At 43.2% G+C, this 26,874-nt stretch overlaps 1 protein-coding gene across 2 annotated transcripts in view; it reads right to left on the minus strand.

Annotated features, from left to right (window-relative positions):
- Positions 1–23,106: 23,106 nt before the first annotated feature.
- The window catches only part of Nceh1 (neutral cholesterol ester hydrolase 1), an 89,560-nt gene continuing 85,792 nt past the window's right edge, over positions 23,107–26,874 (minus strand). For both annotated transcript variants that reach the window (XM_045130246.1, XM_045130245.1), the window contains exon 5: positions 23,107–25,756. In XM_045130246.1, coding sequence (XP_044986181.1) covers positions 25,139–25,756 — 618 coding nt within the window. In that variant the 3' untranslated portion in view covers positions 23,107–25,138. The remainder of the gene's footprint in view (positions 25,757–26,874) is intronic.

Raw genomic sequence — 26,874 nt, forward strand, 5'->3', positions numbered from 1 at the left:
CTGAGAAAAAGTGATAGGAGTGGTTTCAGCACTGAACTATGTCTATCACACCTTCCAAGGCTCAGGGTCTATTGTGGAAGAGGTTGGGGAAAGAATGTAAAAGCCAAAGAAAGGGTAGGACTGCTTACAATGCAATCATCCAGACAGAAACTGGCTTCAATATTCATGACCTCACAGTGCCTCACACTATCTTCACAAGACCCTCATAGTAGGAGGAAAAGATGACATCAAAATAAAAGGGAGACTAATAGAGAGGGGGAGATATGATGGAGTGTGGATTTGTGAAGGAGAAAGTAGGGGAGGGGAGGGAATTATCACAGCTTATTGTCTGTAAGTATGGAAGTTGTCAATAAAATAAATAAATAAAGGTGTGAGCCACAAAAAAAGCCCTCCAAATTCTTTACTTGTTTATTTTCATTTATTCTTTTTTCACTTTCCTTATCTCTTTCTATAATTTTATTATTTTCTGAGGCCAGAATCAGATTATAAGAAAGAAAGGAAGGAGTTAAATGTACTTATACATTGAACTTGTAAGGAATTCCAGGATATATTCATTCTGACACATAAGCTTGGGTGTGTGTAGATTAGCCAGAAAGACCTCTTTCCCGTTTAGTCTCAGAAGGCTTGCTACCAGAGCTGTTAGGGTAAAGCCTGGGCCCTGGAAGCCCTCTAAGCTGGGCTCAGCCACCCTTCTCCCCCATATATCAATTTTAAAAAGAATATTGAAAAGCAGAGAAAGGAGATTGAGCCAACCTTGCTGCATTGAGAAGAAGATCTGAGGTCCACTGATACTCTCCTCTGTAACCCTGGTCCATCTTCAGGATCCTGGCACCATGGAAGAGGGCCAGAGCTATGCATAAGGAAGCAGTCCTGGTCAGGGTATGGTCCCACGCATCATCACTGTCTGGGGACCGTCTCCCCTACAAGGTGTCAGGACTATTTTCTTGGGAGCTGGAGAGATGGCTTAGCAGTTAAGGTGCTTGTCTGTGAAGCCTAAGGCTCAGGCTCAATTCCCCAGAACACATGCAAGCCAGATGCACAAGGTGGCACATGCATCTGGAGTTCATTTGCAGAGGCTGGAGGCCCTGGCACACCCATTCTCTCTATATCTAACTCCCCCTCACCCTCTCAAATAAATTAATTAAATCAAAATTTTAAGAAGTCTCTTCTTGGGGCTGGAGAGATGGCTTAGTGGTTAAGTGCTTGCCTGTGAAGCCTAAGGACCCCTGTTCGAGGCTCAATTCCCCAGGACCACGTTAGCCAGATGCACAAGGGGGTGCATGTGTCTGGAGTTCATTTGCAGTGACTGGATGCCCTGGCGTGCCTATTCTCTCTCTCTCTCCTTCTCTCTCTCTCTGCCTCTTTCTCTTTGTCTGTCGCTCTCAAATAAATAAACAAAAATAAACAAAAAAATTTATAAAAAAAGTCTCTTCTTGGAGCACAAGTTCCTCCTGTTGGCACCAGACTTCAGTCTCTTCCCTCTGCCAGAATGAGGTTCCTGGAGAAATTTGAACCACTGTTTAAAAGTCTACTAGAGAAGAGGAGAGGTAAAGAGTCTTTTCAGAATATTTCACTTCTAAATTCTTAATAAAAAATGCTACATATAGCCAGGCACAGTAGTGCATACCTTCAATCTCAGCACTTGAGAGGCAGAGGTAGGAAGATCACAGTGAATTCAAGGCTACCGTGAGAATACAGTGAATTCCATGTCAGCCTGGGCTAGAGGGAGACCCTACCTCAAAAAAAAAAAAAAATGCTACATATGGGGCTGAAGAAATGGCTTAGCAGTTAAGGCACTTGCCTGCGAAGCCCAAGGATCTATGTTCCACTTCCCAGATCCCACATAAGACAGACACACAAAGTGGAACACGCATCTGGAGTTTGATTACAGTGGCTTCAGGACCTGGCACACCAGTTCTCTCTCATGCTCTCTTTTTCTTGCTCACTCTCACTCTTGCTCATAAAAATTAAAAAGGCCAGTCTATTGGGCTTGCATTAAAAAAAAAAAAAAAAAACTACATATAGCCAGGCATGGTGGCACATGCCTTTAATCCCAGCACTCAGGAGGCAGAGGTAGGAGGATTGTCTTGAGTGAATTCCAGGTCAGCCTGGGCTAGAGTGAGACCCTACCTTGAAAAAAAGAAAGAAAGAAAGAGAGAAAGAGAGAGAGAGAGAGAGAGAGGGAGGGAGGGAGGGAGGGAGGGAGAGAGAGAGAGAGAGAGAGAGAGAGAGAGAGAGAGAGAGAGAGAGAGAAAGGAAGGAAGGAAGGAAGGAAGGAAGGAAGGAAGGAAGGAAGGAAGGAAGGAAGGAAGGAAGGAAGAAAGAGGAAAAGGAAAAAGAAAGGAAAGGAAAGGAAGGGAAGGGAAGAGAAGGGAAGGGAAAAGAAAAAAAAAGAAAAGAAGAGAAAAGAAAAGAAGAGAAAAGAAAATAAAAGAAAAGAAAAGAAAAGAAAAGAAAATAAAAGAAAAGAAAAGAAAAGAAAAGAAAAATGCTACTATAAAAACAGAACATTTCCACTCCTTCCAGGATGGTTATAGGGGTATTCCAACAAACAGGAGCGCTCGGACATGCTGTGCTCCACTGCGCATGCTCACGCTGACTTCTTTCCGAGTCAACGGAGGGCTGCTTCCCAGAACCAGCCAGGCGTTCTTCACATCACCCCTAACTTTCAGTTTTGCCTACCTCTTTCGCTTTTGTTTCTCCTTAACTTTCAAAGATCTTGGAAATCCACAGCTAGGATTCTATTCCTTTCATTTTCTACCTCTCCTGTTTACACCCTATCCCTTAATAAAGTCTCATAACTTACACCTCTTTGTGTCTGCAGTTTTTTAAAAAATTATTTGATAAATGGACAAGGACCCGAAGTGTGGGACTCAGGAGGGGTCTCCTGCATCATTCCTGAGCTCCAGACTCACAGCACTAAGCAGACTTAAGACTTGAGGCCCCGTCCATGTGTGGTGCTCTAAGCCCCCCTCGGACTTGAGTGACAACAGCAAGTTAATTGTAGGAAACAAGAAGTGGAACCAGCAAACACAATGGAAAGAAAGTAACTCAAGGAGTGTTAGTTTTCATGGGTCTGTTCTGTCCTGCCTCTACTGTCCGTCCTGATTACAGCACCCCGCATTGGTTGGAGAACCCTGCGGGACACTTTTTTGGGCTGGTTTTCTTACTGACACACACCTCAGAGGCCAGCCTTCTTCAGCCCCGTGGTGAGGAGCGGAGTGAGTGCAAAGCTCTCACACTTGCAGAAGGGAGACACCAAAGCCACTCACCTGCCTGGATCGTGTCTCAAGATGAGGGCTGCAGGCGCCCAGGAGAGGTTAACTTTGGGAATGAATTTCTTCTCTAACCTGCCCTGCCCTATTTTATTTTATTTTATTACAAATTTTATTCACTTGTGTTGTGTGTGTGTACATGCCAGGATCTCTTGCCTCTGCAAATCAATGCCAACTATTTGAGTCACATTGTTTTCTATCTGGCTTTATTTGTATACTGAGGAATTGAACTTGGACCAGCAGGCTTTACAAGTAATCATCTTAAACTGCGGAGCCATCTCCCTAGCTCCTATCTTTTCTTAAATATTAACTCTCTGTCTTGGCTGCAACTGTGTAACTCTGTTCAGTTCCTTGTGCCTGGACACAAGGACCTGGAATCCCTTTGGAGGTGCCCTCTGAACCTCAGTGTTCACTGATGTCCGAGAGGGAAGGGACTTCAGTGACAACTTGTGTGTGCTCTGGACAGACCTGGAGCATTGTTATGGATACTCGCCCAGTAAGAATAAAGACACAGACATCGGTTTCTCATACAAAGGACAGAGTTGTAGAATGACAGAAATCACCCTGGGTTACAGGTGCTGGAAAGAAGAGACCCTGGAGGCAGACTGACATGGATTTGAACCCTGCTACTGCGGCCTCCGAACGTCATCTAGCTGTCATGTGTGCCATTAGGCTCTCAGCAACACAAAGAGCTGCTTTACAAAATGCCAGACACAGAGTGTAAGTACGATAAACCAATCCCATCACTAAAGTTACTCACAGAAAACAGTTAATGAGACACTCAGGAGCCAAGGATAAATGGTGCCAGCAAAGGTTTAATTAATCCTTTTTTGTTTTTATTTATTTATGGGGGGGGGGAGAGAATAGGTACACCAGGGCCTCTAGCCACTGTAAATTCCAGACATATGTGCTACCATGTGCATCTAGCTTACATGAGTTCTGGGGAATCGAACCAGGGTCCTCAGCCTTTGCAGGCAAGTGCCTTAACTGCTAAGCCATCTCTCCAGCCCTCATTCTTTTTTACTGGGGACTATATTGCAAGGTAAACAGGAAACACATTAAAATAACAAGATATATATGATAAATTGCAACAAGGCATCAATTCTAAGAAATATTAAGGAATTGTTATGTGTGTGGGGGGGTTGTTTTTTGTTTTGATGTTTTTGAAACAGTCTCATGTATCCCAGTCTGGCCTTAAATTCAGCTATGTAGCACACGGGGGTAAAGGTTGGATTCCACTGGGAACAGATATGCAGCCAACATTTCCTGGGTGGGTCAAAGTGCTTCTATCCAGGCCCACCTATTCAGCTGATTTGTTTCAGCCCCCTTAATGTCATCAAAGAGATGGCTGACAAAAGGGAATGGCACAGTGAGCTATACTGTCTAATGTAAAACATGACACTTGAAATTGTATAAAACAGACATTTCAATTTTAATGCATTTCAATTTTCAATGCACTTCTTAACAGACAGGTTTAATATGATTTGAGACAGAGATATAGATGAAGTGGTTAATCCAGCATATTTTCTCTCTGAAGAAGTCTTGCACATGCAAACTAAAAGCCCTCATCTATCTCATGTACAGAAGGAGAACTATAGCTAACAACATCGAGGTCAGCAAGCCTAGGAATAGCTTACAACCTGGGGCCATGCCAGGCTTGAGAGAAACACACCTACTTAGCAACTGGGGCATTGAGCTGTGTGTACACCCCACACCCCAACAGTCCGGAATGCCTACTCCTCCTTAGCAACCCCTGTGTAACGCCCCTTTTGTGGTTAGTTTCCATTCAAGTGTGTCTCAGAACATATGTCCGGGAGCTAGAGGCAGGAGGCTAATCCAGCTTGAACTGTTTGGGATACAATAAGGCAAACTGTGTCCTCTGATTGAACTTGCCAATATGTGACTAGACGTGCACATAGCTAAATCAGATGCATCGTGGGAAAGGACATACGCAGTGAAGAAAGGCTCACAGAACCCAAGCCTGTCAGTCAATCAAAACAGAGAGTCACCACACTACACTTTTTAGCAACCTAGTCCTCCTTCTGGACCCCATAAAAGGGAGCCACGGCCAATGCGGTGGCTCGTGTTTTACTCTCTTATAAAGCTTCTCGCAGGTTTGCTATTTGGATGAGCTTTTTCAAGTCCTTGAATAAAGTGACAAGAATCTGGAAACACCAAATTCCCCAGCAACATACAGTACTGAAAATTTGTCGAGAATAGATTTTAGGTGTTGTTGCAATCGCAATAACAACAAAAACAGCTCACTATGGAAAGTGATTAAAGTATTAATTTTCTTGCATGTGATAATCATTCTACTTTGTATGCTTTGTATGTACATATCCAAACACCAAGATGCACTCCTTAGATATACACAATAAATTAAATAAGTAATTTAAAAATAGGGGCTGGAGAGACAGCTTAGCAGTTAACGTGCTTGCCTGCAAAGCATAAGAACTCATGTTCGAATGCTCAGGTCCCACATAGCCAGGCTCACAGTGATGCAAGTGTGCAATGTCACATATGTGCACAGCGGGGGGCGGGGGGCATGCATGTGGCATTTGTTCGTAGTGGCTAAGGCCATGGTGCACCCATTCTCTCTCTCTAACTAAATTTTTAAAAAAAGATATTTAAAAAAACCCAGAAAACTCATCTCCTAGCCACACATGGCAGAACACACCTTTAATCCCAGCAGTCAGCAGAGGTAAGAGGCTACATAGTGAATTCCAGGTCAGCCTGGGCTAGAGCGAGACCCTTCCTCAAAAACAAAAAGAACAGAAAACTCATCTCCTGTGCAATAGAATGATATGATGAAGAGCATGGACTGTGGAGTTAAACCCACAGTGTTCAAAGCCCCCATTGCAGCTACTATCTAGCAGTTAATTTTGTGCCGTGTATTGGCTGCTCTTCTCATTGCTGTGGGAAATACCAAGAAAAGCCACTTAGGGAAGGAGGAGTTTATTTTGGCTCACAGTTTAAGGTACAGTCCATTATGGTGGGGAAACCATGGCAGTGGAAGTGGAAGTGGAAGGGAGTTGGTCCCATTGCATCTGTAGTGAGGAAACCAAGCAAGACCCGACTGCTGGTGCTTGGCTCACTTTCTCCTCCTTATCCAGACCAGGACTGCAGCCCACAGAATCGTGCCTCCTGTGTTGAGAGTAAGTCTTCCCACATCAACTCACTCAACCTAGAAAGTCCCTCCGACATTCTCAGAGACTTGCCTCCTAGGTGATTCTGGACCCTGTCAAGTTGGCATTCAAGATGAACCATCGCCTATGCCAAAATTAGTTAATCATTAGTTAAGCGTTATTCTGGGTGTGTCTGTGAGGATGTTTTAGATGAAATTAACATTTGAGTCCATAGAGAGAACAGAGCAGGTTGTCTTCTCTAGAAGTTGGGGGCTTCATTCCATCTGAAGTCCTGAATAACACAAAGGATTGAGTTGGGGACCATTCATTCCTCTCAGAGTCCTCCTGCCTACTCCATCAGCTCTCCCAGGACTTCAGTTCTCCAGCCCCCCACCCACACATACACACATGTATGCTGAGAAAAGACATAATAAGAAAGTCTGCAATCAGTGTTGGGCTGGCGCTGGATAGATGGCTCAGCAGTTAAATGTGCTTGCTTGCAAAGCTTGAGAGCCCAAACGAAGTCAGATGCACAAAGTGGCAATGGGACGACAGCACTCTGCTCCCAGCGCTGCGTGCCCCGCCTGCACCTCTGAGCGCCGCACACGGAGCTGCTGCACAGCACGCTGGCCGCACAGCGGTGCTGGGCAGCTGATCCATTCTAATCACTGCCTCACAGCCGCTTACATTCACCTCATACCCATGCTGGTCCAGTGCTGCACCACAGACCTCAAGGCTGCCTTGGCAGTGCCAGGTGTTATTGCAAAACAGTCCAGAGTCTCGCCATGGGGCAATCAGACATACCCGGCCCCCAGGGAGAAGGTGCTTGGGTAGACCCTCCGTGAACTACAGCTTGGTGAAACTGGTAGAAATTCTCTGGAAGGATCATTCCAACAGCAGTAGGAGTGAAAGTAGAGTTTATTTGCCCCGGGGGCCGAAGAGCTTGAGATCATTCTCCAAAGAAGCTCTGGCCCTGAGCTGAGATTATATTTCCATTTTATAGTTTTCATAGTCAAGGAGAGGGTAAATGAAAAAACAAGCTGTGGAAATTTGCATATTAATAATTTCTGCAGTCAGGCCACCCTAACAACAAACATTTTATTTATTCAATCTTTTAAGTTTTATTTATTTGAGAGAGTCAGAGAGCAAGACAGAGAGAGAGAGAGAGAGAGAGAGAGAGAGAGAGAGAGAGAGAAAGAGAGAGAGAGAGAGAGAGAGAGACACAGGCAGAATGGGCACACCAGGGCCTCCAGCCACTGCAAACAAAACTCCAGACACATGAGCCACCTTGTGCATCTAGCTTACATGGGTCCTGGGGAATCAAGCCTGGGCCTTTTGGCTTTGAAGGCAAATGCCTTAACTGCTAAGCCATCCCTCCAGCCCTCAATTTTATTTCGTTTTAGCTTAAACTAACATTCCTTCTTATTGTCCCTCTGAAACTTTTCCTGACAGTTCTCTCTGGGTTGTTCCATCTGCTGACAAAGATAAGTTTAGTTCCTCAGCAATTAACTCTTACAATGAATCAGTTCAGTTTTTAGTTTGTTTTCTACCCCAAAACTTGCACGGAGAAAATGAGCATGAAAGCTACATATGACTGCTCCTTTTCCTGGAGCCCAATAAGCCCACTTTCTGCTCTAGTTCATAAACAGGGCAAGGAACCTTGGTCCACCTGTGGTACCATCATTTGTTAAGTCGTTTAGTATTGTGTGTTGACGTCAGCCATGGCAGCTGAGAAATTGTTTTCTTTGTGGGGGACAATCTCAGCATTCCAGACAGGTGGTTAAAACACGGTTTGTGGGAACAATTTTAAGGTTGGTAATAGCAAACAGAAATTGGTTCCTGCTCAGATAACGGCACAAAGAGAGCTCTGGCTAGTTGTTCTTAATGGTTGACTATGTATTACCTCATGACCGTTTCTTCCCGGACTGTGGCTTATGAAAAAAAAAGTTGTGCTGGATCAAGGGGAAGAAAGTAGTATCAAAGAACTGGGAGTTGAGGGGGACAAAATGAAACAATGCTGCTGTTGGCTTTTCCTAGGAAAGCTTTGCCAGCAGAACAAGGAGAAACCCTGGAAGCATTTGCTGTCATTTCAACCATTTCCTCAGTTTGTTACTATCTTAGTATTTCCTGTCTTGGTGGGGTCAACAGTAAATCATTTAAACAAAACAACAAATAAAAAAAAAGAGAGAGAGAGATGAAGGTCACCACCAGGCGATGCTCACTTCCTCATGATTGCTTTTGGATGTGGCCCTGTTACACACGTAGGTGCTACGACTGTCCCCTACAAGCTTCATTTGTAGGGCTGAGTGTATGGGCAGGTCAGTTATAAGAAAGCTTGTATCATTTGTTCCAGCTTTGCTGAGTAAGAGCGGAATAACAAGATAATTTAATCAACAATGTTCCATTTGCCCTCATGGTCAACATGTGTTCTTTCATTGGGGACATAATGACTGTGTGCCCCAAATGGCACATGAAGTTCTATGTTGGAAGCTAAAATGTTCTCTAAGCCCCAGCACCAGGTTTTATTTTTTGTCTTAAAATTGGCATGACCCTAATAGAAGAAGAGTGCTGTAAGCGAGAGGGAACGCTTTGTCGCCATTGATGGAAGGAGGGGCCCTACTTCCACCTGGGCTCATTTGCCACGTGTGGTGAACTAGAAACCCAGGGGAGGCTCTGAACGCCTCAAGTTCAAAGCACAGAGCAGAGGAGCACAGAGCATAAAGCCCCATATCAGCTTGGTTTAATTTTAACTTTTTTAATAAATATTTTTAAATTTGTTTTATTTTTATTTATGTGTGTGTGAGAGAAGCAGAGAGAGAGAGAGAGAGAAACAATGGGCACTCCAGTGCCTTTGGCCACTGCAAACCAACTCCAGATGTATGTGCCTCCTTGTGCATCTGGCTGACGTGGGTCCTGGGGAGTTGAACCTGGGTCCTTTGGCTCTCTAGGCAAGTGCCTTAACCACTAAGCTATCTCTGCACCCCTTTTATAAATATTTTTTATTTATTTGCAAGGAGAGAGAGAGAGGAAGGAAGAGGGAAGAGGTGTGCCAGGGCCTCTAGCTGCTGCAAATGAACTCCAGACGCATGCAGCACTTTGTGCATCTGGCTTTACGTGGGTACTGGGGAATCAAACCTGGTTTGTTAGGCTTTGCAAGCAAGCACCTTAACTGCTAAGCCATCTCTCCAGTCCCAATTTTAACTTTTATTTAAAGTTGTAGATATGTTTTAATGATCTTTAAAGGAACAGGAAACATACATTAAAAACAGTACATTTAAACTAGATGCAGTGGTGTATCTTCATAATCTCAGAAAATGGAGCCAAGAGGACCACAAGTTCACTGTCAGCTACATATCAAGTTCAAGGCCAGTTTGGGTTACATGAGACCCTGTTTAAAAAAAAAAATCCAGCCAGGCATGGTAGCACACACCTCTAATCCCACCATTCAGGAGGCAGAGGTAGGAGGATCACCATGAGTTCAAGGCCACCCAGAGGCTACATAGTGAATTCCAGGTCGAAAAACCAAAAAAAAAAAAAAAAAAAAAAAATCCATTGAATATATTCTGAATCAGCATCTATTTGTAAGCTACTTTCTGTGTTACCCAAAACAATATCTGGAAAGACACAACATAAATCCTGAGGAATACAGTGATAATAACAGATATGATGTATTGAATGCTTGTATTTGTGACAACCAAGACACAAATATTTCCCCTAACAATTGGCAATATTTTGTTCTGTGAAGCAGGAAATTGAGAGGTTAATTTGTTCATCCTTTATATGGTTTTTTGTTTTATACAAGGCAAGAGAGACTTATTGAGAAAATGGTGGGAAAACCCAAAGTGTTGGGGCAAGTATGCCTGGAATTTCAGTCAGTATCCAGAGAAGAGAAAGAAAGGAAAAAGGAAAAGCTCTTAAAGAGACTAGAGTTGGGCTGAAAAGATGGATTAGAGGTTAAGGTGCTTGCCTGCAAAGCCTAAGGACCCAGGTTTGATTCCCTAGGACCCACATAAGCCAGATGCACAAGGTGGAACATGCATCTAGTTTGTTTGCAGTGACTGAAACCCTGGTATGCCCATTCTCTCACTGTCTATCTGCCTCTCTCTCTCTCTCTCTCTCTCTCTTTTTTTTTTTTTTTGTGATTTTTTTGAGGTAGCATCTCACTCTAGCCCAGGCTCAGCTTGACTTCACTATGGAGTCTCGGGGTGGCCTCGAACTCACGGCAATCCTCCTACCTGCCTCCTGAGTGCTGGGACTAAAGGTGTGCATCACCATGCCCGGCTCTCTCCCTCTCTCTTAAATTAATAAGTAAATAAAAATAAGTATTTTTAAAATTTTTTGAAAAGATACTAGAGTAAATCTGGAAGTACATGGAAAGCTCACTCAAGAGAAAATAAGGCCTTTAAGCAGGGATTAGAATCAAAAAACATGTGGAAAGTAGAATCTAGGAGCTTTTGTAGGGAGACTTAGGAGGAACCTGCATGCCATCTATCATGTGATTTTCCATGCATGGAAGTTAAGAGGGCAAATGGTGAGGCTTAAGGAAAAATGAGAGGGCAGATATCAAAGCAGAGAGCAGGAGATTCAGAGGAGAAATGAGTAACGAAGAGGGTTACTGTTACGCCCAGTTCTCGGCACCCCTGGTGACCACCAAGGAGAACCAAACATGTACGCAAGGGCAAGGAACTTTAATTCGGGCTTAAGCTCAGTCTCTTGACTTCACCAACGCAGTGGGTCCATACAAGAGCCCCGAGTAGTGGGACGGTAGGGTTTGTATAGGGATTTGAACATAGAAGAAGGGGACGGGTACATGATTGGTTGATTTAAACAGTGTACTCTTCTGGTTGGCTTAGGATTTTGGGGGGCAAAGTTGGCGGGCTGGAGCTAGGGGAATTGAGCTCATCTATGACTACGGGAATGTCTCATGACTTCAGGAATGTATGGGATAATCAGTTTAACTGTTAAGCATACCGTTACGGCAAGGTCGGCAAGCTGGAGCTAGGGGAATTGAACTTATCTTATGGCATATAATCAGTTTCCAGTAACTGTTAAACCCACCCTTAGATCTTGCCAGGAAACAGAAACTTAGGCCTACTGAGGACTCTGAAGCCTGTCATGGCGTCCATCTGGTTCCTGAGTCCTTCAGTTACGCTCATGCTTACTTTGAGTCTAAAGAAATTACACAGGTAGCCAGCTTAGAGTTAGAGAGAGCACCCATGTGGTAGATCTGGAGTGTAAGCGAAGTGAGCACATGGTAGATTTGGAGACCAGAGGAAAATTATATATGCAATGAAAGTGAAAGGTTACCCCAAACTATAAAGCAGAGGCAAGCAGAAAAAAAAAAAAAAAAGCACCATCTAAACCAAGAAGCAATATTCTGTTTTCTTCACACTCACCAAGCTAGACTGGATGAGAGGGGAAGCCACTCGTGTATCCCATTAGGGTTGCAAGGGACTCCAGAGAGAATGGACAGGAAGGCTACAGTCTTTATAGTATGTGAAATGTATTCTTTTGTCAGATTCAGGTATGCAAGGGAAGATCCGATAGGTTTGTAGATTTGGAGGGTGGACCCCAGGGCCAGCCCACCTGGGCCTCATCATCTGTTCAGAATCACACCAATAGCACAACCTGGAAGTGACTGTGTTCTGCCCAGGGTCAGCAGCTTTGGGAGTGGGCAAGTAGTCTGTTTTTTTTTTTTTTTAATGTTCTATTTATTTGTTTATTTATTTGCAAGGAGAGAAAAAATGGGCATGCCAAGGCCTCCAGCCACTGCAAACAAACTCCAGATACATGTGCCACTTGGTGCATCTGGCTTTTTGTGAGTACTGGGAAATTGAACCTGACTCATTAGGCTTTGCAGGCAATTGCCCTAACCATTGAGAAATCTCTCCAGCTCCTAAATAATCTATATTTTAAGCAGACTTCCAGAGAACTGTAATCGCTAAATTCTGAAAGCCACTGATAGAACACAGATAACACACACACACACACACACACACACACACACACACACACACACATCATTCATTCATTCACTCCATAACCCAGGTTAGCCTCCAACTTGTGGTCCCCCATGCCTCAGCCTCCTGGGGTTGGGATTATTGGTTTGCACAGCCCCTTCTGGCCTACATATGTATTATAATATGAGGAACCCCCACCCTTTTCTTCCCCAACCCCACCTCAATGCAGAAGCATATCAATGCATCAAAATGACTTATGGAGATTCTTCAAATTCCCCACAGAAGGCCTCAAAATGGCCTCACGGAATAAGAAGCTCTGGAGCAGCTCACACAAGTGCAATAGTGGCGCATAGCCATGGTGGGAAACCACCTGCTCTCAATCTGGCTAACTGATCTGCTCAGTGGAACAGAACCCATTGCTGGAGCTGGGAAACAAGTCAGAACCATATCCAAAAATGAACCCACTCTCTGCTAAACTATCTTTAAAAAATAATGGTTAACACATCTACTTGGTGCTAACTTTACTCTCCATTGGAGAATCTGCTTCTCATTTTCAGCTAGACGCAAATCCTAAGGACAGAACCACCCCATCATACCTCAAAAGGGCCCCAGCTGAAACTAAGAATAACAGGAAACATGCAAGAATGCTGTTTTCTTGGCGAACCGGGAACCAGCACAATGGTGAAGGAGATAGACACAGAGAACAATCAACCGCTTCCAAACCAGATATCCAGAGACACAGAGGCTCCCAAGATCTCAACATGGAAGCAGACTTAATATGAACTCAACATGGCTCAGGAAAATTTGTGGAAGAGGTGCGGAAAGAATGTCAGAGCCACATGTTGGGTCATGACACCCAGAGACATTTCCAAAACTAAAGGCTAACCTCACAATGCATGACCCATATGCCCCAACAAGGAGGGTCCCTGTAGAGGGGAGAGGACAGGGAGGAGGCTAACAATGGTACCAACTTGACTGTATTCACTGACTACAAAAATAAAAATATTTCATTAATTAATTAAAAAAAAAAAAGAATCTCTGGAGCAGCAGCTGAAGTTTAAGAGCCTCTGGCCACTCCACCTGCTCAAGATGGAGAAGAAACATCTCTATGATAATAGTGCTCTATTCTAGAGACAAGCCTGGAGGGATAACGGGTGCCAGCGGCAGTTTGAGGGTCTGAAGAAAGAGCTGGGAAAGCTTGGAACTGGATAGTGCCTTGTTGCATATTTGGAAGAAGGAAAGGAAATTTTCTGCTGCATCTCCTCGGTTTGTGCTGATGGCAGCTTTGAATGCAGATCATGACAGCACGTGTGGCCCATGTTGGAAGGCCCTTGCCTACACATGCCTCTGTTTCTCAGAGACACTGCTCTCATCCATAACTCTAAGAGGACATGGGACATGGGCATCCCAGGCCATGCATACTTACAGCCACTTTCATAAACTAGCTGGCTAGCAACTATTCAGATACCATGTCTCAAAAAACGTGTAACCACACTCTCTTAAAATGCTTTTGCTGAGTCCCTCCAGAAATACCATTCCAATTTATATACCAAGAAACTATAAATGAAGAGTCCATTTCCCATATACTAATGCTGTTTGGTGTGTGTGTGTGTGTGTGTGTGTGTGTGTGTGTTACACAGTGTATGCGCAATGCAAGACCCAGTGTGCTGGCCTGTAGCGGGGTGTAACCACAGCAGAATATTGGGTGGCCTACGCCACTGCTCTTCCACCTGTTTTATTTGAGCCACGATTTCTTACTGATCTCTTTCCATTCAGGTGTTAATGGGGTGCTGAGCCATCTCTTCAGCTCCACTACCCCCACCTTTTTTTTTTCTTTTGAGATAGGGTCTCACTTTTAGCTCAGGCTGACCTGGAACTCCATCTGTAGCTTCAGGCTGGCCTTAAACTCACAGTGATCCTCCCACCTCTGCCTCCCAAGTGGGTCTCTGCTCCCCTGTGGAACTGAGGTTACAGATGTGTGTGGCCATGCCCAGCAGTTTATGTGGGTCCTGGGGATCAAGCTCTCTCAGACCTCCTCAGACCCTCATGCTTGCATTGGAAGTGCTCTTAACCACTGAGTTCTCTCTCCACTCCAGTGCTGCTATTTAAAATCCTGTCCAATACTAACAAACAATGCTCTCATTTTTTTCCTTTGAATATATTTAATTATTACCAAGGCTGAAAGGTTAAAAACAGTCATTTGCATTTTCTTTGACAATTTCTCCATAATTTTCCATTTTCTCTTGAATATTAGTGTTTTTTTTTAAAACCCACACTTTAAAAAATATTTAATTTATTTGACAGAGAAAGAAAGCAAGATAGACAGACAGAGAATGGGCACACCAGGGTCTCCAACCACTGCAGATCAACTCCAGACACGTGTGGCCCCTTGTGCATCTGGTTTACATGAGTCCTGGGGAATCTAAGGCTTTCCAGGCAAATGCCTTAACCACTAAACCATCCCTCCAGCCCCCACACTTAAAAAAAATATATATATATATATATGTATATGTATGTATGTATGTATGTATGTATATATGTGAAGTGTGAAGTAAAGGGAAGAAATGTGCTTTAAGTTCAGCATCAAAGACCCACCTTCTGAGCTGGAATCTGCATCCTAACAAGGTCCCAGGGTGATTCATATATGTAAACTGGCTTTTGAAAAAAAAAAAAAAAACCTGGTTTATGAGACAATCACTTGCCAGATGTGGCACACACCTTTAATCCCAGCACTCAGGAGGCAGAGGTAGGAGAGCTGCTGGGAGTTTGAGGCCAGCCTGGAGCTGGAGTGAGTTTCAGGTCAGCCTGGGCTAAAACTGAGACCCTACCTCAAAAGAAAAAATAAGAGTGGTTGGAGAGATGGCTCAGCAGTTAAAGCATTTGCCTGCAAAACCAAATGACCAGGGTTTGATTCCCCAGTGCCCACATAGAGCCAAGTACACAAAGTGGTGCATGCATTTGGAGTCTATTTGCAGCAGCTAGAGGACCTGGCCTACCCATTCTCTGTCCATCCTGTCTCTCTCTTCTATCTCTTGCAAATATAGAAATAAAAATATTTTCTTGAGCCAGGCATGGTGGTGCACGCCTTTAATCCCAGCACTCTGGAGGCAGAGGTAGGAGGATTGCCATGAGTTCGAGGCCACTCTGAGACTACATAGTGAATTCCAGGTCAGCCTGGGCTAGAGTGAGACCCTACCTCAAAAAACCAAAAACAAATTTTTTTTCATGTAAAAAAAGAAGCACCTTAGATGACCAGGGATATATCTCAGTGCTGGAACGGTTGCCTAGCATGTGGAAGACCCTGGATTCAAGCGTTAGTACCCACATACACAGGCTTGAAGAGCCGGCAGTGGGTACTTGAACTCACTTCAGTGCTGGTGGTCACGCTTTATCATACACGCTTACAACAGCTTGCCAAAGCAAGACAAGAACCAGTCATCTGTAAGGATCTTGATATCTAGGAAAATAAAAAAAGCAGAAACTAAACATGAGGAGAGATGGAGTAAATAGGCTGCTTGAACCCTGTGGATCAGCGTCGCGGAGGGCAGTCATCCCAGCGTGCCTTGCTGGTGTCATCACTGTTATTCTTCATATTTGAATCATGGATGCACAGGAGATACCAGATTGTATCCTTACAGTCACCTCCCCTTTACCTCCACTTGCTTGAATACATGTTCCTTCAAGAGATAACTTACAGAGACGAGCCATAATTAAAAGAAAATCAAAGTCAACTCATTGGCTTTGAACATCCTCCCCCTCCCCATCTATCTTCTCCTTACATAGCTTTCCTTATTGCCAGACAGTCCCCGTACATAGTTAAGCATGTATATGTAATGTGCAAGCATGTTTGCATGTACGTTCATCTGCATGTGGGCCCATATATCTGTGCAGGTGGACGTGCATGTATGAGCATGAGCAAGAGGAAGTCAGTGTCAAGTGTCTTCCTTATTTTTCTCAGCAGGATCTCTCACTGAACCCGGAGCTCACTGATTTGGCTTGACTAGGACCCTCCTGCCTCTGCCTCTGCAGAGCTGGGATTACAGGTACCACCACTCCATCCTCTATCACTTGCTCTCTCTCTCTCTCTTTTTAACATGGGTGCTGAGGTCCTCATGCGTGTAATGTGAGCACTTTTATCAACTGAACATTTCCCCAGCTTCTACTTTCCCATGACCTGCACTGTGTTCGTTGTGAGTAAATTGACTTGACTTTCCCACTTAAAAATGTTAACAAACATAGATCGTATTTCAAAAATTAAAACATTTCAGAGAGGAACATAGTGGGAGAAAATGACTATCTTCCTTAGATCCCTTCTTCCCATTCCCCAGAGGTAGCTATTTATCAATTTCTTACATAAGATTTAATCACGTCTCCTTTCCCCCAGCAGAAAAAATGGAGCAGAAAGCAGATCATCTTATTAATGCCCCTGGAGGGATACATTTGAGAATAGTTAACACTTGCTTAAAGTTGAACTTTTAAAAAAATATGTAATTTATTTATTTATTTATTTGAGCAAGAGAAAGAGAGCGAGAGAATGGGCACACCAGGACCTGCAGCCACTGCAAACAAAGTCCAGATGCATGCGCCCCCTTGTGCATTTGGCTTACATGGGTACTGGAGAATCAAACCGGGATCTTTTGGCTTTGCAGGCAAACGCCTTAATCGCTAAGCCATCTCTCTAGGCTCAAGTTGAACTTTTAACAATGTCCTTCTCTGGCTTTGTTGCTCATAGTCCCTAGCAGGTAGCTAAACAAACTGTACAGACACACTCAGGTTGAAAGTCATGTCCTTGATTTTCATGGAGGCTCGTTAAGTGAATGACTACATCAGAGTTCCTGCTGTATTTGTTTTAAAGTAATTGAAAGGATTCTCCATTAAGCGACACGTAGAAACTTTGTTTTATATAATTCAGGGCCAAGGAAAGCTCATCACTCCCAAGAAAGTGGAAAACATCTTCTTTCTTGAAGTAAAGGCTAGAGAAGGGTGTGATGGTGAATGCTTATAATCCCAGCTACTCAGGAGGCTAAGGCAGGAGACCCATGAATTCAAGGTCAGCCTGGACTGTAGAGCAGGACTCCGTCTCCAACAAACCAACAGAAAAAATTATAGCTGGGCATGGTGGTGCATGCCTTTAATCCCAGCACTCGGGAGGCAGAGGTAGGAGAATTGCCGTGAGTTCAAGGCCACCCTGAGACTACTACATAGTGAATTCCAGGCCAGCCTGGACTAGAGTGAAACCCTACCTCGAAAAACAAACAAACAAACAAACAAAAAGTTGGCTGAATTCCTGGTGATTTTCTTTCATATATTGTTGCCAGGTGGTCAGACTCTAAACATTAAGCCAGATGCACAGTGGTACATGTGTCTGGAGTTCATTCACGGCAGCTGGAGACCCTGGCATACCCATTTTTTTTCTCTCCCTCTCTCTCCGTCTCTTTTCGCTCTGTGCCTGCAAATAAATAAGTGAATAATGTTTTAATTTTAAAGAGCTGTTTTGAGTCACATAAATGGCTTGGCAGTTAAGGCACTTGCCTGCAAAGTCTAAGGACCCAGGTTCAGTAACCCAGTATCCACAGCAGCCAGATGCACAAGGTGGCACATGCATCTGGAGTTCATTTGCAGTGGCTAGAAGCCTGGGCATGTGCTTGCTCTCTCTCTCTCTCTCTCTCTCTCTCTCTGCCTCTTCCTCCTTCTCAAATAAATAAATTCAATATTTTAAAAATAAAAAAGCTGCTTTCAGTCTTTTTGTGGAGTGTTACAGATACATACAACTCTTGAAATGGGGAACTGAAGGTACCCGTGAGAACTTTCATAAATGCACTGACCTATTACCAACACTGGAGCTGGGGACCAGTTCGTGCAGCATCCTCTGTGAGACCATTTTGACAAGCTTTCCTCCCATGTCAAGGAACATGTTGTATCTATTTTTTAGGTATGATTCTCTCACAAACATCCCTGCTTGAACTCTTGTGGCTTCTGAAGGCCAGGTAGTCTTGCCCTGTCGAGAAGTTTCAGAAGCAGCTCCCTTCACATCTGAGAAATCACAACGCAGTTTGGGACCTGCAGAGTTCACTTCACACACAACAAAAGATGGCAGTTCTATATTACTCATTGTAGTGAACAGTCTGCAAAACTGAAGAACACCATTTTCCTATCAGCCTTTCACCAAATAGATGACAAATATTTACCTTGAATAAAAACATGTAAGAAAAAAATATTTTTTTTAAAAGATGAAGCACTTCAGTGAGCAGAGACATGAGTCATGTTTTAACAGAAGCAACTGGAGTCCTATATTGTTTTGTTTTGTTTTGAGAACTCGGTCATTTTCTTTTAGGTATTCATGAGGATTTGAAATAGTTTCTACTTTAAAAAGCACCCAATTTAATTTATTTTGCTGTGATAAGATATGACATAGCTTCTTACTCATCTTTTGTAAGTGAAGGAAAGCTACTGGGAAACAGCTTCCATTCACAGGCAAACCAGTGCTTGTGGTGACTACCACTGGCGTTCGTGGGCTCCCTCTGGTGGCAAAACACACACATAGCAGAAATAATGCAAGCGTCAAAGAAGAGCAGGACTGCTCCTAATACTATTGTTCAGACATAGTGGCCATGGTATTCATGACCTCATGGCGGCTGATGCTACCCACCCAAGACTTGCATAATAGAAAGGAAAAAAATCAAGATTCCAAAATAGAAGATACACTAATTGGAAAGAAGGGATTCTGGGGGGGGGGGGGGAGAAGGGACAGAAATTGGAAGGGAGAAAAGGGAGGTAGTGGTAGGAGATTATGACCATGGCATATTGTCTGTATTTATGGAAGTTGTCAATAATAAGTCATGAAACACACATCCACAATCACATTGTGTATAATAGCATCAGAGATAATTTTATATATATAAGCTCTTTTTAAATTTCTTATTGACAACTCCCATAAAGATAGTCAATATACCATGATCATAACCCCTCTTGCCACCCCCCTTTTCCCAATCCCAAAGTCCTCCCCTCCCCCCCCCCCCCGCCTACTGAATCCCTTCTTTCCAATCAGTCTCTCTTCTATTTTGGTGTCATCACTTTTTCCTCCCAGTATGCAGGTCTTGTATAACATCAGCCACTAAGAGGTCATGAGTATCATGATGATGTGTCTAGAAATAAATAAAAAAATACACGGGTATGAATATTAATCGTTTACAGGGAAGTTTGGTGAGCAAAAAAAAAAATGTATTTATCCCGACAAGAGCAGGCATTACACTCCTAATGCTAATGACCTTCCCCACCATAGGCTTTTTAAAATCTTATTTGAGAGAGGGAAAGAGGGGGAGAGAGAGAGAGAATGGGCATGCCATTCTAGCCACTGCAAATGAACCCCAGATGCATGTACCACCTTGTGCATCTGACTGATGCTGGTACTGGGGAATCAAACCAAGGTCCTTTGGCTTTGTAGGCAAGTGCCTTAACTGCTAAGCCATCTCTCCAGCCCACCATAGGCTTTTGGTTAGGTTTTCAGTACCAGGCATGTATTCCCTCCCACAGAGTGGGTCTCCAGTTCAATTAAAGAGCAGGGGTTTTCCCCCATAACAAACACGCCACTATTACACCCATTGGCCAAACTTGAGGCTTACAGTGTTCACCGCCTTCACCACAGATGGCTTCTGTCTCCCATGAGGCTGCATGTAGTGCAGCTTTTTCCAGATTTCTGTCAGCTGGTCTACCAAGAGAAGGTTTTCAGTTCAGCCTAGGTTTGACTTCTCAGTGACCTTGCAGCCCAGGCATGTGGAATCTTTAGCAATAGGGTCTTATCATCTATTCCTGGTGGGAAACCCAAGAGCCTTGGCAAAAGCCTGTAACAATTTGGGGGCATCAAGAACCTCCCTTGCCAATAACTTACTGGAAGATATCCCATCCCTGGCACGGAAACTTTTCTAGTCTATGGCTTCTGAGTGTGCTGTTATCCAAAAAATTAGATTATCATGTGGCTTATTCACAATATCCTACATTTTGATTACCTCTCTCCCCACATTCCTTTTACTTAACCTCTTCCCCTGACCTCGCTTAGGCCATTCCACCTGCAGTAATTTGTCCATCTACTTACACATATGCAGTACCATCCCCTTAAGTCCACACCTCTCCTCCCTCCTTTATAGCCCTTTATAGCCTTGCAAACAGAAAACACATGCAAGAGGATGTCACCAGCCCCTCTCAGTAATGGCATAAAATGATGCATGGGGTGAATGGGCTGCTTAACTCATGCGTAATTTAATGAAAGCTATATTTACATTTCCAACTTTGGATTCAGGTATCCTTTAGATGTTGAACTAGGGGACCTGCTAAAAAACATAAAATGCTGTTTAAAAGAAAGAAGGGTACAAAAAATGAAAATCAGAGAAAAATAATATTAACATAGAGGGCTAGGGATGTAGTTCCATGGTACATAACTTGCCTAAATGGATAGCTTCCTGGATTTGATATTCAGAAGTATAGAACAAAACCCACAATCACAAAGGATTTATATTTAAATGTCCCAAAGGAAAATTATTGTGAGCTGTTCATTGATCTTTTCTGGCAAAATATAGCCACACACCAGAGATTATGTTGGAGATGAAAATAACTATTATGGAGTAAGAAAATCTCACTTATACAGTGGTATGTGCTTGTGTTATTTTAGGCAAGGTCATGCTGGTGTAGCCCAGGCTAGCTTTGAACTCATAATCCACCTGCCTCAGCTCCTGAGTGCTGGGATAGCATGTTTCACTATGTCTGGCAATATGTGACTACTTGGTACCAATATAAACAATTCAGTTTAGAGGAAAAGTTTGATAAACTCTTAATATTTATATTGATGTAGGTGGGGTGTGAAGTGCCCCCCATAGGCTCATGTGTCTTCACACTTGGTTCCCAACTAGTGACACTGATTGGGAAAATAGTGAAACCTTTAGTAGGTAGAATGTTGATGGCGGAAGTGCATCACTGTGGGTGAGCAGGCCTTGAAGTTTGGTAGTCTGGTTTCACCTATTCTCTCTCTCTGCCTCCAAGCAGTGGATGCAATGCGATGAGCTGGCCTCTTGTTCCTATTACCATAACTTACCTGCTCTGATGAAATTTATCTCCTCAAACTATATATCAGAATTATACCAAAATAAGCCCTTTCTTTCCCCAGCCCTTGTTTTTCTGGGGGGTGGGGGAGGGATCAGGTATTTGGTCACAGCAATGAGTAAAGTAACTAATACCAATATATAGACTAAGTATAATAAAATATGAAATGGAGTGATAGGGATAACCTGCCAACTTGCCTTCAGAAACAGGATACTTCTTTGGCTGAAATGGTTGAAGTGCAGAAGCAATGTAGCAGAGGGAGATTTGGGCTGGCATCTAGATATAGAGGAAAGAAAGAGGGGCCAGTGTCTCCAAGGGGGACCAGGATGGGGAAGTGAATGAAGCACACTTCCAGATGGAACCATTTTATTTCCAAACATGCTTCCACACAGAGAAACACTTTCCATCGCCACACTGAATTTCCATTTCATAAGATATGTTTGCTCCTGCAATCCTTCATAAATTCTGCATCCCCTTTTACAGTGGCAAAAAAGTCAGAGGTTAAAGGGTCATGCATAAAATAATATACCCAGCAATGAAATTCTAAAAGCCTTAGATTCTTCACAATCAATGATAAAACATTAAGATTAATTTACATGTTGCTGTATTTTGCAGCACTTGAAGATTTTCCTTCATATATTAACGTTCCTATTTTACATAGACGTTGTATTACAGGAAGATTATCCACTTTTCATAAAGTAGGAAAACACAACTAAGCTATCCTGTTGAAAGAAAGATCAGTCTGCAGAGCACAAACATGTAAGAATAAAGCCCAGAAGAACCACACAACTCAAACACCCCGTCAGGAACAATGCTTGACCTCTTTCTTTTCTTTTTCTTTATCCCCTTTTTATCCCTGAGAGCACTACCAAAATCTAGAATCACTTGAGGTCTGAATTTATTATAAATTTGGCTCACAATTTTGGAAGAAAATGTCAGTTTACGGAACTTCATAAATATGCCACATTTCTTCTTTCTTAGAGGTAGTCAAATTCAAAATATATCTCTTATTTTTAGCTGTTTTTTTTTTTTTTAAAGAATAGTAATGGGGCTCAGTGGTAGAGCACTAGCTTGGCAGGTGAGGCTTGGGGTTCCATCCCCAGCACCTTTAAAACAGTATTGCACAAGAGGGCAAGAGAACAAAAGCTAAAACCTTAGTTCTGCTTTTAATCCTCCCATGATTGTTTGCTCCTAACCTCAGTTGAAGATAAATATCAATTTATACCATAAGAGGGGCAATTGTGACCCAGCAAAGGTCTTGATGCTTATGGGTTGATGTTTAAAAATCTGTTTTTAAGCAATGTCTTTGATGATGTATGCATATAGAATTATGACCTACCAAAAAAAAAAAATCACCATAGATGAGGCCAAAAAAATTGTTCAGAATTGGACAGTTGACAAAATGGCTGGAATTTATAGCTGGACAAGACCTCAGAGATGAAGTAATTTAGCTCTCAGATTTTAGACAAAAGGAAAAGAGGATCCCAGATGGACAATGACTCACCTAAGTACATTAGCAAGGTAGCTTGTATGCTGTATGCTTTTCATTTTTTATTTTATTTTTGCTTTTTTTTTTTTTTTTTTTTTACAAGGTAGGGTCTAGCTCTAGCCTAAGCTGACCTGGAATTCACTCTGCATTCTCAGGGTGGCCTCAACCTCACAGTGATCCTCCCACCTCTGCCTCCTGGATGCTGGGATTAAAGGCGTGCGCCACCACACCTGGCATCTGCTTATTTTTATATAAACACACAGCAAACACAAATATATATACTTACCTCTGTTTTGTACATAAGATGTGATTAGCTTTTACAATAAGCAAATGGAGGGAGTGTGCAAATTTTCATTTGTCATCTTAAAGCCGGAAGTGGCAAACGCCTGTCCTTCACGGAGTGAAAGACCATTTTCCTCCCATGGTCACTGTAGCGTAATCAGCTCTACTGCTGCTTTCTGAGGTTCTTAAGCACAGCCTGGGCTGGGGCAGAAGCAGGGTGACAAAAAGGAGGGCAGAGTGCTCAATCCAAATCAAAATTGTATTGTTGTGCCAAAGATGCCCACTGGCGGTGAAGTCCTGACAGCAGGCAAGCCTCGGCGGCTGGAAGGAGGGGCTGGGGGTGAGCCAGGGGCGCTGCTGGCTGTCCAGGGCAGAGGTGAGCAGGGCGTGCCTTGCCTAAGCTACTGAGCTGCAGGCTGGGCATCCCTCCTTTGAAATGTTGGGGAATGGAGTGTTTCAGATTTTGATTTTTTTCTGAATTTTGGGATATTTGCAAAGACATGATGAATTATCTTGAGACTGGGACTCTCGAGTCTAACCCAGACGTTAACCTGGGCTTTGAATTCACCTTATTTGCACAGCTTGTAACTTTGCATGATATTTTAAATAATTTTACATATAAAACAAAATTTCCACTTGTACCATCATCATATCAACACTCCAAGTTCCTAATATTTTAAGTAGGTCAGATTTCAGGTATAGGATGGCCAGCCCGTGTAAACATGGGTGATTTCACATATAGGTATAGATTTTAGTCATAGTCAAGAGCTTCGACTTATTTTAACTTATATAGGTATAAATATCAAAATATTTAGTCCTAACATTTGGTAATACTATTATTATATTATCTCCTTCCATAAAATTAATTTGGCTAGAACTGTATGGATTTTTTTTAAAATATACCTTTATCTTATATTTTCTTTGTAGTTGTTGGCTTTCAGAAAAATCCTATCTATATATATTAAGTAACTTTAAAAAATAAACAATACATTATGTCAAAATAGTTCCACTTTATAGCTATTGGCCTGAAAAAAAAAATTGAGTTTTCAAGTGTGAACTGACCTTCTTTCAAGATTGAACTAGGTTTTCTAAAGGTATTTTTTTTATTATTCTAAAGTCATATTAAATGTATTTAATTTCTTGATTATACCAAATATTTACACACTGCTCTTCCAGGAGTAGTCTTATGAAACATTAAGCTAAGTTATTTCGTAACGAAACATGCTCTAAATCTAAACAAATTTGTTCTGAAAGATTTCCCCCAGAGATAGCCAGTGCATGCATCCTTGTTTTCTCATAAGAACAGAGAGTAATTTTCAAGTATCACTTTAACCCAACTCAGAAAATTAACACACTCCAAGCAGAAAGGCTTTTGATAAGCCTGCCTTGCTAGAAAACCTTTCCTAAAGTCCCATGGGAAACAAAGCAGCCCTCAAAGAATGGAGGGCGGGCACGTGGTCCCTAGCACTGACCCAAAGGCGTGAACCTAACCTTGCTCTGCACCCAGGGTCAACTCTGGCGAGTTGAAGAGGAGTTCTTGCTTTCCTAACTTCTCAGAGGTTCTCCATCGCCTCACCCACAGCCAGAAAAGCTGCTCAGGGGAAGAACGTGATGATTTCATTTAAGGCAGGGCCCGAGGCTATATGCTACTCCTGGTCCTGCCTCCTGCTCCTGTGGCCATCTGTGGTAACGGGCTACAACAAAGAACAGAGAACTGGTCCTCTCTGGGAACAAGTTCAGATGGTTTTGTACTTGTTAGATTCACTTTTAAAAGTTGAATTATCATAAAGTCCACGGGGTTCAGAGATTCTAAAGCTGACAAGAAATAAGAAGGGGACGTAAATGGGAAGTCCACACTGGTCCAAAGCAAGCATAGGCAGTCTGAGAGGCCAGGCCTTGGACAGGTTTGTTCGGTCACAGGTTTTGATTTAGCCATTTGATGTAACTATCCCTAGTCCGGATTCCCACGGAGAAGTTGGTGGGCCAGCTGGTGAAGATCATGCATCCGTGGAAGCCGTCGGCAAAGTGGTCCAGGGTCACCTCCACACCCGCGCTCTCCAAACGCTTGGCGTACATGATGCCCTCATCCCTTAGCACGTCGTGCTCACATGTGAGGATGTAGGTCTTAGGGAGGCGCTGAAGGACTTCCTCGTCTGCAATGAGTGGGGAAGACGCAGCATCCAGCAGCTGAGGGATCTCCTGGACTATTCTGGTGTCGCCCTTGGTCTGCACGACGGGCTTGTAGTTCTTTGTGATGGACTCAGGTAAGAGGGACGTCCAGTTTAGAAGGGCCCTGAGTTCAGTGGCCCTTTCTACGTCCAGAGAAGTGTGATTATTCACTATCAGAGCCTCCACAAAGTCATAATTGCCTTTGAAGTAGTCCACCCAGTATTTGACCATGACATGGCGGGGCAGGATTGGGCTATTCTTGTTTTGTTGATAAGAGGGTGTGTTGAAATCCAGAGCTTGGAGGACTGGGTAGATTAATGCTTGCACTTTGAGCTTATTTCTTAGGCTATCATCATAAGTAAACTGGAAAAGATAAAACATATTATTTCGTTTTGCATGGACCGTTATCTGGAAAGCACACTCAAAACCACTGGTAAGTCCCTCACACTCCTGTAAGCAACCCTTCCCCTGTGCTCTGGGAAAGTCATGCTGGTTAAACTCACTGGTTCACAAAAAAGACACGAGAGTAGAAGGGGGATAAGCTGGGAAGAGGAAGGGCTTCAGCAAGAGGAGGGGAAGATCAGAGAAGATAATGCGAGAAATATGATCAAAATATATTAAATACTCAAGGACCATTTCAGAATAAATAGTGGAAAGTATGTAAGAGCCAAAGGAAGGGGAGGAGTGCCTGTAATACTGTCTTAGAGACTCAAAGTGGCCATGGTACTCATGACCTCACAGTGGCTGATGCTACCTACACAGGACCTGCATAACAGGAGGGAAAAACTGATGACGGCAAAAAAGAAGAGAAACTAGTTGGAAAGGAGAAAAGATTCTCAGTTGCTACCCACAATGAGCTGCTGACAGGAGAGACCTACAAGGCCCCCATAACAAGACAGTCTTCAGTCAAAGCACTTGATTACCTGCCTGAGGCAAAAGGTAAGACCCTATTGCTGACGACACTGTATGCTGCTGACACAGAGCATGGAGAGAGCTGGCTGGAATTCAGAAGAAAGCCAGTCCCCAGACAGCCCATTCAGTGCTAGAAAGCACTCACTACATGAACTACTGGGGGAAAGTGGCCACCAACAGTTTGAGTAAACAGAGGTCTAAGCTACTCTGAAGTAAACACCCTGATGACGTGTACATGCCAGTGCACACAGTCTTGGCAGGTAACCAATAGCTTTCTGACTAGCTAAGAGACCTGCTCAATGTAAAGGAACCCACATCTGGAATTGGGAACCAGATTAGAATCTTACGGAGACAAAGACTATGCTAGCCATTGTCAAGCTCTCACTAGTCTTTGGCTAAAAGAGGGAATACGTACATCAAACTTCTCCCTAAGTTAATAATGCTTATCCCATTTTAACTATGCTTATTTCACTCTCCATTAGAGAATCTGTTTTTCTTTTTTAGTAGATAGCGAGATCTTAGGAGATAAACCACCCCTCACACATCAGCTGAGCCACAGGTAAAACCAC

This window comes from Jaculus jaculus, chromosome 11, assembly GCF_020740685.1.
Source record: "Jaculus jaculus isolate mJacJac1 chromosome 11, mJacJac1.mat.Y.cur, whole genome shotgun sequence".
Lineage (NCBI taxonomy): Eukaryota > Metazoa > Chordata > Mammalia > Rodentia > Dipodidae > Jaculus > Jaculus jaculus.